At 38.9% G+C, this 14398-nt stretch overlaps 1 protein-coding gene across 1 annotated transcript; it reads left to right on the plus strand.

The window, feature by feature from the left end:
- Window positions 1-6372: 6372 nt before the first annotated feature.
- On the plus strand, window positions 6373-9285 carry LOC135840619 (uncharacterized protein K02A2.6-like). The gene has a single exon (XM_065357245.1). It carries the CDS (start codon window positions 6373-6375, stop codon window positions 9283-9285), a length of 2913 nt encoding a protein of 970 aa, XP_065213317.1.
- Window positions 9286-14398: the final 5113 nt, after the last annotated feature.

Raw genomic sequence — 14398 nt, forward strand, 5'->3', positions numbered from 1 at the left:
ACGTATTTTGTTATCCCAGGAGTATCAGGTATCACTGCGTTGATCATATTGACGAAATAGGCAGATGAAACTTTCAAACCATAGGGTAGTCGTATAAATTGGTAGACTCTTCCGTCCACCTGAAAGGCGCAGTATTTTCTTGAAATTTCCTTTAGTACAAGCTGCCAAAATCCTGCTACGAAGTCCAAGCTGCTAAATAATTTCGCATCTGGTTCGTCGGTGATAATTCTGTCGAGTAATCCTGCTTCGTTGTAACTTTCCATTAGGATTGGATTGAGGTCGACTGGATTGAGGCAAACTCTGATTTCTCCGGATTTTTTAACATTTACGACGATTGGATTGATATAGGTACTATTAGATGGTTCGATGACGTTGGTAGCAAGCATAACTTGAATTTCCTTTCGTAAATCGTCCATTAGCTTCTTGGAAGGGTTGTATTTTGCCCCTCGATAACGTATCTCGTCGGTCGGAATGTTAAATGGTAATTCAATTTTATCTCCAGTGTATCGTCCAGGAAATTTTGAAAATACGTCATTAAAAACCCATAGTTTCTCGAAAGCTTCGTTGGCCTGAGCTTGAGATAATCGATTAGCGGTGACAGCTTCGGCGAGATCTTCTTTGAGTCGTTGGACGAATATTTCTGGTCCATCATCATATACTCCTTTAGGTAATTTATCGTACTTAATCCAGGTGTTCGTGCGTCGTAAAACGTGATCCATTTCATCGAGATATTCCTTCTTCATATGAGCATGTGAAATGATCAATTTGTCTTTATATTGATCTGGGCTGAGAAATTCGAGTACTTCAACTTCTGCATCCTTATGAGGCTGACAAAGTGCGAAATTTTCTTTCATACGTAAGTCAATTCCCAAGTATCGCATAGATTGAGTTCCGATTAAGAATGTTTGATTACAATCTTTCAGCACGTAAAATGGAATCTTTAGCGCATGACTTCCAAAATATAAAGTTGGAACGATGACGTAGTCTTCCGTTTTGGCTTCGATGTTATTCGCCAGCACGCAAACAACTGGATTATCAAGTTGAATATAGGTGATTTCATCGGAATGGTCTGCAATAATCTGGAGAGCAGTTTTTTCGGAGATGACGTTCGGCGTAGCACCGGAATCCAATTGGGCAGGATAACGAACTTTTCCAAGGCGCAACGGAATCACACAGGTAAATGGCTTCTCTTTTGGTGAAAATAATTGAGACTTTACATCAATATCGGCATCTGCTTCCTTTGTAGGTGGTTTCGGTAAAATCGATAGGTCGAGGTTATTAGATGATTCAGCTGTCGATGTGTCGATTCAATTGACGATGTTTATGGTATTTAAAACCATTGGTCGCTGAGATTCATCTTCGGAGCCGATTGTTAGCGATGACATATCAGATGAAATTTCTTCAATTGATAAGAAGTCGGTATCAGGTGATTCGGAAGCTGGAACTTCATTAATCTCAAGTGGTAGTACCAATTTGATTAATTCATCTTTTGATGTTTGATTAACTGTCTCCATGTACTGCAGCGCAGCTTCCTTATCCGGTAACGAAAGTATGTCGTGTATAATCTGCATAGAGTTGACTGGTATTCGATGGGTGTTTCCTTGCGGAATTGATACGTAGACATCGAATTCTTTTTCCGTTATTTCTGGTATGTTTACAGCTTCCCGTTCGATGTTGAGTCGATAATCTGGATTGCAATATTCATTCAGTGTGTATAAGATGGCGTTGCGTATGTATAAGCTGAATTTTGGTATATTTTCAGGGTTACTGAAATAAAAACAGTCCATATCCGGAATAACCATATCGTCGGTATCTTCGGCGAGTATAAGTTGATGTCCTTCCTTGAAATTTAAGTCGTAATACAAAAACTTCAGTGCAACGTTGATTAAAAGCCGAACTTGATGTTTATCACAGATTGTTTTGAATACGCACAGGAACTCATACCAGCGATTGACCGGAATTGTTGATGTCGAGTCAGCTCTAGGCTTGGTGACTGGGAAAAGAACAATTATGTCGTCGAATTTTTTATTAACTAAAATACTGAGTATTTTATCGAGTAGTTTTTCGACAAATTTAACACTCATGTATTGATTGTTCAATTCGTAGTCGCCGAGCGAGATTAAAACATTTTTCTTTGTATATTTGGAGTTGTCGATTTCGGTGGCAATTTCTCGTAAATTCAAACCTTCTCATAGATATGATGGACACTCGTCGTTCACTCCAGCTATGCCGTATTTAATGAAATATGCCAAATCATCGCCGATAAATTCGTAATCGTCAAGCGGAGAGTTATAAGATGTGTCGACAGCAACCGGAAGAATTGAATTTACTGGAAAGCTCCCTCCGCTTGGGCAGAGGGGTTCATCAAGTTTTTTGAATCCTGGGACGAATTGGTGTAAAATTCTTCTTCGTGTCTAGATTGTATATCGTCGAAGATTTGTCCTGCTTCGTCAAACTGTGAGGTCGGTTGACTATAACCCATTGAATTCAAATTCGGTTTCGTTTGTGGTCGAGTATTGCGGGTAGTATCTTGATTATTCCCGTCTCTCTGCGTATTATTATGAGGTGCCCCAGCTTGAGGTTGATTAGGATTGCGAATAGGACGAGCTGTATGGTTAGGATTTTCAAAACGTCAGGTCACTGGATTCCTGTTCCAAGTTGAAGCTATCGGCGGATCTCTGATTTGAAATGGGTTGTCGGCATATTCTTCGTGGCGGGCCATATCCATCAATTTCTTCGCAAACAAGATTCGGTTTTCCCTTATTTCCGTCGTGAAATGATATTTCAGGCTACTTGGCGTTTTCATGAGAATTGCATTCATTATTGTCGAGTCTGGTAAGTCGGTGTCACATAGAATCTGGAACCATTTTAATAACTCCATTCCAAGCTGCATTGAGGAACGATTGTCGATGTGTAGATTGAGGAAATGTGTGTAAGCGTTGCTTTGTTGTACTCCGTCCCATACTTTACGAACAAAAGAGTCCCGATATGCATAATATCCATCGTCGAAATTCGCCGAATTTTTCCATGTCATACCAATGTCGCTTTGTATCATCTGTTCGAGCTGTAGGCAAAATTGATATTCGTTGCATCGATGCATTTCCATGTAACGTTCGAATTTCTGGATAAAATTCATGACTTCATATTTATTGTTGTTGTTGTAATAAATATTGAAATCCATCAAATGTTTAGGTTTGATGTCATTTTTTCCATCTCCAAATCTGATATTATACCGGAGTCTTCGTTGACGCGTGGTAATGGGTGCTGGCAGCGATGTCGATACGTTGAAAACATTTCCGCTAGGTTCACGCTGATTTACTGGAGGGAGTCCATTCAAATTTCATGTTGGTCGAAAATTTTCATCGTTCCTTGGTATATTTGGATTTTCGTATACGTGTTCCGGATTTCCATTTAGGTTGTTCTCATCTTGTCCATGTCGATGTTGTTGTTCCTGGCCTTGTAGATTGTTCAGAACCGAAATTACTTGGTTCAATGTCCGTTGGAGATTTCGCTGTTCCATAATGATCATAGTATCGTTCTGATTCAATCCCTTCATCATGTTTGCATTCGCCGTGAATCGTTGGGCTATCTTTTCGAAGTTTTCCTTTAGATAGTTAGTCACTGCTTCATGATCCTTGGCTCGGTCTTCTTGAGATAAATGGAAAAAGTCTTGGAAGTCAGCGCGGGTTACAGTAAGTCCGGATTCAACTCTTCTGATCCTTTCTTGAACATTATTGAACCTCAAATCTGTCGCATTCTTTTCAGCCTTAATCCAGTTTACCACTCCGGTAGTATGATCGAGTTTTGGTGCGAAATCATCAATCGGCATTTTATATTCAATCGTCGGTGGATTCGGGAACTCTTCTTCATGATTGATTGGATCGAAACAATATTCTCTCTGCGGTCGCGGTTCCGGTGGTAGATCCGAAATATCTTGACTAGGTCGAGAATTTCCATTGATTGAAGAACTTCTGGTATCAGTTGAACTGGTTCTGAGTCGTCGTATATTCGGTGGTGGTACAGTTGCATCGAAATTCGGCGCTGTGGAGTATACGTGATTCCAATATTCGACTTCTGGCATGCCATGTATGTATTCATAGTTCCGTGGCGGTAACGGTTGACCAATATCGGTTTGATTCACCTTCTGTTGATATTCATGGTACCTGGCAGTATTTTCGACCTGCGGATCCATTACGTGTTGAGGAATCTGTTATGTCGCTATTATCTCGATAGATCGCACTCGTGCGTTCTGACGTGTTGTAAATAACCACTCTTGAAGTCCAACAAAGTTGTACTTTTAAACTATCATTCATGCTCGTGTAAATATATTCGTGTAGTAAAAAATGTAATTAAAATGTATAAAATGCAAGTGCAGTTTCGTCTTCGTTCTTAATGCAAGGATATATTAAGTGGCGACGAGGATGGGATAAGAAACGGAAGAATTGCCGATCGTGGTAGTGCACCCCAGCTCCATTTTTGAACCGTTTATCGAAAGTAACGAAGATTTCGTCAGCTATACAGAAAGGTTCGATTGTTACACTGAATATTGCCAGATTACGAACAAGGTATCTTTCTTCATTGCCAGTGTTGGTGCTAAAACTTATCAACTGCTGATTAAACTCGCTGCTCCGAGTAAACCTAAAGATCTGACATATGATAAAATCATAAAGCTGCTAACAGATCATTATTGCCCAGCACCATTGACGGACGTTTGTATTAATAAATTTCGTGCAAGAAAGCAGCTTGAACACGAATCGTTCAACGATTTTTATGCTGCACTTAAACAGCTTGCTATCGGCTGTAAATATGCCACTGTTGCGCGCCTAAACGAAGAGTTACGAGCTCAAATTATTTCCGGTATACGAGATTCTACAGTGCAAGCGCATTATCTCTCTGCTAATCTTACTTTGCAAGAGGTAATTGATAAAGCTGTTGCGAGCGAAAATGCGAAGAAAGGTGTTGAAGAATTGCGTAAATCTGAAACGCCATCCGTATCTGCACCAGTGCCAACTCTCAACAAGGTATCCGAGTTCGAACGGAAGAAAAAACGTCCAAAATACAAGAAACCTGCTCAAGCTGATAAGCCTAGTGCTACGAGTGATAACGTTGTGTGTTATCGTTGCGGTATACGCGATCATAAAGCTCCGAATTGCCGCCACAAGGGAGCGAAGTGTACCAAATGCCAAAAAATTGGTCACTTAGCTACTGTTTGTGGTATGGGTCGTCGCGCGTTGCATTCAGCTGCGGCAAAATCGATCGATGTTGTTGATATGAAAAGTGGTGAAATTGTTGATATTGTGTTATCTGCTGCGGAATCGACAATAGATGCAACTGCTGAAAACTCCCCACCACCTAAAATTCATGTCGACGTTCGTATCGAAGACTAATCGTTAGCCGCCGCAAAATTAGATTTTACTCCGACCAATGAAAACGTGTTTTACGTTTCCATAACCTCCCACTGAAATTGTGATAACACTGTTGTGAGTGTTGTGTGTTATTTTTGTAAATTTCAATCTTCAATTTTAGAATTGTGAAAAAATAAAAAAGGAGAGTGAAATAAACGTCCATAACCGATTCACGAACTTCTTTGATGAATAAGTACATATATTTAGTTATCTCGGTTATCTGGAATTTTACTCAACATTTTCTGAGTTGATTTCCCAAATTCCCACAGTAGACTGATTTCCAGGTCTAGAAAGGAGAATACGTACCTATTATTAATTAGAAATTTTGAGAACTGAAAAACTACTTGTACTACTTTAGAATTAGATGACGAGAAAAAACAAAATAAGTAATGAGAAGGAAATATAATAAGAGAGTGAGAATACAAAATCATTTTTTACCATAAGCCCTTCGGCATTTTGAAAAGTCAATTCATTCTAATCTAATCGATTTCTAGATCAGAGTGATCATTCATATTTGTAAAATGTACGTAGATCAAAATTTATTCTTTTCAGACTGAAGTATTATCTGGAAATTTTTGAAATGAGTTGTAATATCACGAGCAAGATTTGCTATATAGTTGCTACAGTTATCAAATTATCAATTATTTATTTATAATATGAAATGACATGATTGCATAGGTAGGTAGGTACTGCATAGAAAAATTACTCATTAGTCATTTGTAATGAATAATAATTGAAACAATAAATTAATATCACGCAAAATAGCGAAATTAGGCAGTTTGAATCTATTTTCAATAAAAATTGTAAGTTTGCTATACTGACTATATCCTTTTGTCATTTGTGTGTGGGGAATGCGTTCTCATTGGTCGGAGTAAAATCCAGTTTTGCGGCGGCTAACGATTAGTGTATCGAAGGTGTACCTATTCGATTAGAAGCTGATTGCGGAGCTACATTCACCTTAATTTCGATGAGTGAATTTAAACGATTGGGTATCAAGACACCGTTACGTCCAAGTCGTTATACCTTACGCATCTACGATAAGAGCTTGGTTAAAATTGCTGGCTACGTACCTGTTCGAGTCGAATATGATGGGAAAGAGTATAAACTCATTCTACGAGTTGTGCATGGCGATTATGATAGTGTAATTGGACGTGATTGGATTTTTCCTATGCAACTCGATATTCGTCAACTGAATGCAGAAATAGCACCGATTCATAAAATCGATATTGACCTAAATGCTGAGATCGATAAATTGGTGTCAGAATTTGCTGATATTTTTGGCGATAGTCCGGGACGCTTACCTGGTGAACCAGTATCGTTTAAACTGTGTGCTGATGCCAATCCTATTTTTTGCCGTGCGCGTAGTGTTCCATATGCGCTGCGGGATGCAGTAAACGAAGAAATTGATCGTCTGGTTCGTGAGAAAATCTATACGCCAACTGAAACCTCCGAGTGGGCAACACCTATAGTTCCGGTGGTTAAATCAAATGGTTCTGTGCGACTTACCGGTGATTATAGTGTGACGTTGAACAAATATATCATACCGGAAGAATACCAAATTCCGAATTCCGAAGAAATGCTTATGGAACTCGAGGGTATACTGTTTGCAAAGTATGATATTGTTGAAGCGTATATGCATATGGGAGTTACCGCAGAATGCGCTAAATTACTGGCGGTGAACACACCCAAAGGTGTCCATCTCGTAAATTGCCTTAATTATGGTATTCAGTGCGCTCCATCGAAATTTCAACGAAGATTGGAAGAAATAATTCGAAAAATACCCGGTTTTAAAAATTTTTTTGATGATATTCGTCAAGCATCAAAGACACCGGAAGAACATTTACAACGAATGCGTATGTTTTTCGAAGTTTGTCGTACAAATAATCTGCGATTGAATAAACAAAAATGCGTGTTTGTCACTGATAAGCTCAACTACCTTGGTTACACCATTGATGCGAATGGATTGCATAAAACGACCGAAAAAGTTGATCTTATTTTGAATATTCCACAACCAACGAATTTGGATGAATTGCAGTCGTTCATTGGTTTAGTTGGTTATTATTCCAAATTTATACCGAATTTCAGTGATATCGCTCATCCACTGAACCAGTTGCGCCGGAAAAACGTTCCTTTTGTATGGTCGAATGCTTGCGAAATGGCTTTTTGCAAATTAAAAGAAGAAATTGCCAGTGACCGAGTGCTGTGTCATTACAATCCGGCGAAAGAGCTGATATTATCGACAGATGCTTCACCATTTGCATTAGGTGCGGTACTAAGTCATCGTTTTGCTGAAGGAGAAAGGCCAATTGCTTTTGTCTCAAGAACGTTGACCGAGACAGAATCGAGGTATAGCCAATTGGACAAGGAGGCTTTGGCCATTTATTGGGGAATGAAAAAGTTCTTTAATTACCTGTATGGTAGGCCTTTTACCTTGATAACTGATTGCAAACCGCTACTGTCAATATTTGCGCCGTCAGCTGCCAAACCTGCGTTAAGTGCGAATCGTTTGCTTCATTACGCACTTTTCCTTCAAGGATTCAACTACAAGGTCATCTATCGTCGCTCTTCTGAACACATAAATGCTGATTTTGCTTCTCGCCATCCGCATCAGATTGCTAATGCATCACAAATTGATGTACCTACATGGTCTCACATAAATACTATCAATGTGTTACCTGTAAATGCGGAAATGATCGCGGAAGCTACGTTGTTAGAACCCTCATCAGCATCCTTAATTGCCCAGCTGAGAGGGGAAGAGCGGTGTACGTTAAAACCGAGTGAATTAGCTCAATATTCTCTACATGGTAATTGCATCATGAAAAATGACTGTGTGTATATACCTGCATCTTTACGCAAGCCTGTGTTAGCTGAATTACATCGAGGTCACTGCGGCATCGTTCGGTGTAAACAGTTAGCTAGGAGTTATGTCTACTGGCCTAAAATTGATCGAGACATTGAAGAAATGGTATCTGCGTGTCCGACCTGCGTTAAAAAGGATCCGCCTAAAGAACCATTTCACCCTTGGCAAAATCCGAATGCTCCATGGTTGCGCATCCATGCGGATATTGGTCAAGTTGGCAATACATACTTGCTAGTTATTGTTGATGCATCTTCGAAGTGGCCTGAGGGTTACGTATTACACTCGACAACATCTCAGAGAATAATTGCATGCTTCGAAGATACTTTTGCTCGATTTGGGTTACCTGCGACCTTGGTCACCGATAATGGGCCTCAATTTGCTGCCACTGAATTTGCCGAATTTGTTCGAAGAAATGGTATCAACCATGTTTTTTCACCTCCGTACTGCCCTTACTCCAATGGCCAAGCAGAACGATTTATTCAAATTGTTAAACGAGGTATTGCAGCTGATCAAGTTGGTAGTATGGAAGAACGTTTACAAAGAGTACTTTTTGCTTATCGACGAAATAAGTGCTCATCTACTGGTAAATCACCTGCTGCTGCGATGTTGGGTCGAGAATTGCGAACTCATTTAGACCTGGTTAAACCTACGAATGCTCCTGAAACATCAACCATTCCTGCTCGTCGTTCGTTCAACGTTAATGAAAAGGTACAACTGCGTATGTACAATAATCGACAGAAATGGATCAATGGTGTAGTACTGCAGAAATTAGGAGAAGTGGTTTATCTGGTCAAAGATGAATCTAACCAGACCCATAAACGTCATATTAATCAACTAAGACGAGCTGCAGTTCCAAAAGCCAATCCAATACCTATTTCGATATTTTCGGATCCTGCATCAAGATCAAATGAGAATATTCCTGCGCCGCGTACGCCTCAATCTGCACCGCGTACGCCTCCACCAGCGCCGATGCGTCGTTCCGAGCGAGAGCGTCACGCGCCCTTGCGTTATTCTCCTTAGGGGGGAAGACTGTTATGTCGCTATTATCTCGATAGATCGCACTCGTGCGTTCTGACGTGTTGTAAATAACCACTCTTGAAGTCCAACAAAGTTGTACTTTTAAACTATCATTCATGCTCGTGTAAATATATTCGTGTAGTAAAAAATGTAATTAAAATGTATAAAATGCAAGTGCAGTTTCGTCTTCGTTCTTAATGCAAGGATATATTAGAATCGGTTTAGGGTCATTTCTTCGTCGCGCTTCCAATCGAATTCGTCCATCGTTGTTCACATTATAGTTGCGATTATTAGATGTACTGGGCATAGCAGCGTTATTTCGATACATATCGGAATTCATACTAAAAATCTTAGATGAACCAGGAAATACCAAATTACAGTCAGCTTGAATAATATTAGCAATACTATACAGGATCCGTCTAATGATAAATTGTAATAATCCACAGGTCGTTGGAAAATGTCGAGATTATCTTCAAGTATCGTGAGAAAACAATCGAGATAAAAATACAGCGTTAACGTGAAGAAAATCAATTGGCAAGGTAGTAGCAGATGAGTCCAGGGGAATATCCACATATAAGTTGAATTATTAGTTGAGCCAAATCGATGTTCACGTTCAATGAAAACCTGTGAAAAATTAAACAGACGAAAGCGTATATTTTATTTCAAAATATTATCCGTTATAAGCTGAAAATAATCCAAATTCTGCTTTCAGGTCGGAAGTCGTCGATCCAAGTTATGAGATGAGAAGTGAAGTTATCCGAGAGAGCGATGACAATATAATGAATTCTCGAAATAAAACGCTTCGTATTATCGACGAAATATTTGGAAATTGGTTTGAGGCAGCGTGCGGTAGGAGTGGGGGTAACGATGCGCGGACAGCTGGCAGTTGTTTCGTTGCGTAAGCGGCGGCGACGCATGGTGGGGGGAAGAGGTTCAAGGTTGTGTCGTTGACATTGATGACTCATACCTCCCCGCAACCCGTTCACTTCCTATCAACATAAATCTTGTCGAAATGTGAAAGTTTGTCGAATCGTGAAAATTGGTTTATTTCTGTCGAACAACTTAGAAATTTTCTGTTCGAAAATATCGATGCGAGTTTGCGTGTGAATATTATTACGAGTTCTTCATGTAATAAAACTTCTTCCGTGTTGAAATCGCTGAAATCGAGTATTCTTCGTTATAAGCTGGTCGATGATGGAAAATGAACAAACTTACGTGTTTCCATATTCAACAAAATGTGAAGAAACTGCCCCAAAACCAAGTATTTCCAAATATCATCGAAAATTTCGTTTTGGATGAAATTGACAACTTGATTTTGAGTAAGTACGAAATTGAAATTCGTCTTTTTGTTCGCGTTTGAAGTGCCAATGTGGTCGAAATGATGCGTTTTATAAGTTGCATTTCCGGCGACAAGTCAGGTCATCGTGGATTTTATAAAATCGTTGTACGAATTCCATCTTTCTTCAACGCGAATAGCGTTTATATACTCGTGTGTAAAATTCTGTTTAATTCGATTATAAGATGATACAGAATTTTATTCTTCTTTTCCATTCGAGTGAAATGCCAATGTGATCGAAATGATGCGTAATTGGAATTGCATTTTCGACGACAAGTCAGGTTTCTGGGAATTTTATGTCATTTCGTCGATGTATAGGGTCGACGTGAATAAATATATTCGTACGAATTCCATCTTCTTCTTCTCGAATGGTGTTCATCTTGATTGATTCGCAAGTAGATATAAGTATTTTGATAATTCATTTGATGGTATTTTTCCAAATCTTCGTATAAATTGAAATTAAATTATCAATTCTTCGCGTAATGTCGATATTTGCGAATCGCGGTGTTATTAGATGAAACTATCGTGTTTAATCGCTGAAATTATGGAATATTTTCCATGCGCGGTGTTAACAAAAATACATATGACTCGATCCAAATTTTCTCAATTATTCGAATTCGTGTGTGCCAACATAGTCGCGTACTTATGTCAGTAGGTCGAATACGATAATATAATCGATATTAATAAGGAGAATCTAAAAAATGGGTATGAAAAGACATATCGATGGAAGCTAATGATACGCAGAATTCTCTCCGTCATGGCCATATGAGATGAATTTGTGAAATATGATTGCTTTTTCGATCGTCTCTACACCTACGACGTGTCTTGTTGTCGTAGGACTTTGTGAACATTAATCACTGCTAATACATAAGACAATGCTCGTGTTCTCACCGTAAATTAGTTGTTTGTGCTCCTCTTCCCCACACAAATCGATGAAATCGTTGAAGTACTTCCACGGACAAATATTGATATGCCATAGTCGAGTAAGTATAAGCTGTTTCATAATTTTAATCTCGAAATGGGATGGTAAAATCGTCCATAATCCAATCCTGGAGATTCATGGTGTTATAAGTTGAGTCGTGAAGTGAGTACTTTTAAATCGATTGAGAATATCGTGATGTTGAAAACAGTGCAATAATCGTAATTTCGAAGTTTTCAATCCGGTGTTTAGGAGCTATGAAAAAGTCGGTTGAGTTGAAAACATATCCCCATCTTTTTCGTAAATGTAGTTGGAATATTTACGAGTCGGCTGCGTCGAGTTGATTTCGGATCCAGGTATCATGATATGAAATTAAAAATGTAATCACCGGGACTAATTATGAACAAAATTAGCCTTTTCACATTATGAGCTGAATTCTGGAATAGGTCGAATATCGTCTACCGAAACTAAGGATGCATCCATCAGGTCTAATTTCTCGTAAAATTAGCCTTTTCGGTCGACTATCTGAATTCTTCTGATCGTTCACTTGTAGTCGATATTGAATTAAAGATGAAATTATCAGGTCTAATTTCTTGAATAATTAGCCTTTCGGATCGATTTCAGGAACATAACTCTTGCGTTATTTGACGTGATTGAGCCGCTTATAAGATGAAAATAGGTCTCCGTGCCCCACTGAGGGGTTCAGTGGGGTCTAGGGTCCAACTCCTTCTTCATAGGTTCGAGTTTTTTCGAGCCCTGGGCGCCGATACTTATATTAGCGCCACCACAGTGTAACAAAAAATAAAAAGAATATTTATTCACGTTCCACTGAGGAGTTTCTTAAGATCAAGAGCCCAACTCATAGTCGTGGGTTCGAGCCTTCGAGCCCCACGTTGGGCGCCAAAAACTATGTACCGGTATCTTGTAAAATTCAAAATTGCGTAAAACAATTTGGGGATTTTTATTGAAGTATAGAAATATAGACTAATCTATACCCCTTTGCCTGTTCTGGATATCTTTTTAAGCACTGGGTTGTTATTAATTAATAGCTTGTAAAATATAGGACGATATCTCTTGCGATCTGTTAACTAGCTCATAGAATCTTCAGGGTCGTGATAGATCGCAGACAGATTTTGGTTATTTTTGATACGACATAATTTAATTTATACGAGTTGGGCTCATTTTTATAAGATGGATAACTATAAGATGTCTTGAATTCGCTGAAATCAGTATACACTGATTGAGATGGAATCGAAAATAGAGATTTTCGACTATTATACTTACGGTTCAGGATCGATATGAGATGAAAATACTTCGACGATTCGACGTTCAAAATAATCATTTTGAACATTTTATAATACTCGGCTTATGCACTCGAACTAATTACGATAGGAATAAATTGAGAACACACAAATAACTTCGTAACACACGATTTAATTAGTTTGAAACGCATCGCAATACTAATTCTTGCTCACCATTTAAGGGAGGATATTGAAGGTTATTTGACTACTTTGTGGAAAAAATAGATTTTGGAAAACTTAGGTCTATAACACGGGAAACTTATCAGAATAAGCCTAGGACTGGTTTTTGGATTACTTAGGTCAATAACACGAGGATGCTTAGGTCAATAAAACTTAGGTCAATAAACTTAGGGAAATAACACGAGGATGCTTAGGTCAATAAGGAAATAATAAGGAAAAGGAAAATAATAAAACGAACTCCACGATAATTTTACGAAGGCGATCTGAGTATGTAAAGAAAACACCAACGACCCCCGAGGGAACACTCACGTATGGAATTTGAATTACAATTCCTCATTGGGCTGGTCCATTATTAGCTGCGTAACTATAAGATGACAGGTCGAATACATCAACTTGATCTGGAAATTTTACTAAGTCCAGAAAACTGAAACTTAGTAAAATATTTTGGCGTCGAAAAGAACCGGAACGGAACTGCCTGCTATGTTGGGAGCTAGTCCCAAGCATAGCTCTGGAAACGACAGCGTATAAAACAACACAGGATCCAATATTACCGACTGCTACTTGCCCATGAGTGTAGGTGCCTCTCCCCGGGGTCAATAACGAATCGGGAGTCGAATTACAACGAAAGGAAAAGGAATGTACTAAGACAAGACTAAGCCAAACGAGAAACTGCAACAAGACTGACTTTTAGAAGTTTTTCAGGCCGCTTGTTAACATAATATGGGTATTTTTTAAGGAAAAGAGTAGGAGTAAGTTGTGCGCGCGCCGAACGTTGTGATTGGCTAAAGCGCTACCCCCAGAAATGAATAGGAAGTCGATTGAATGACGCAATATCCGCACTCGATTGCATCATATACGGAAATCTTATGTAATATTTCTGAGAATTGCGTCATCTTTTTATTAAGTAGGTATATCGACTGGACAGGTAGGCAGGGTGGTCGACAGGGTCGAAGTACATTAAGTGGTCATTAAAATCGCGTAATATTTTGATGTCTCAGGGATCCGCAAAATATTTCTTCGTGTATGGAGGGAGAAAAATAACAATGTTTTTTCTCCCAAGTATAAGTTGACAGATTTCGACGTAATATTTCTCCCACGTAGTCGGCATATAATTCCATTATTTCGAGGTCGATATTTTCTCCCAGTGTATGTGGGAGAAAAGCCATATTTTTCTCCCAGTATAAGATGAAATATTACGTTTTCTCCCAGTATAGGCAGTAGAATTCGAACAGCTTTCTGTCACCATAGGTGGGAGAAATTGATTAGTTTTCTCCCAGTATAGGTGACTTAAAAGTGATAATTTTCTCCCATTACAGAAGTTCAAGAAAGGGACCTGATCGATAGGGTTCAAGTGCAAGAATATCATAATCCGAACCGAAG

Source organism: Planococcus citri, chromosome 3 (assembly GCF_950023065.1).
Source record: "Planococcus citri chromosome 3, ihPlaCitr1.1, whole genome shotgun sequence".
Taxonomy (NCBI): Eukaryota; Metazoa; Arthropoda; class Insecta; order Hemiptera; family Pseudococcidae; genus Planococcus; species Planococcus citri.

Coding starts and splice junctions, on each gene's coding strand:
- LOC135840619 (XM_065357245.1), top strand. CDS start 6,373: ATGAGTGAATTTAAACGATTGGGTATCAAGACACCGTTACGTCCAAGT.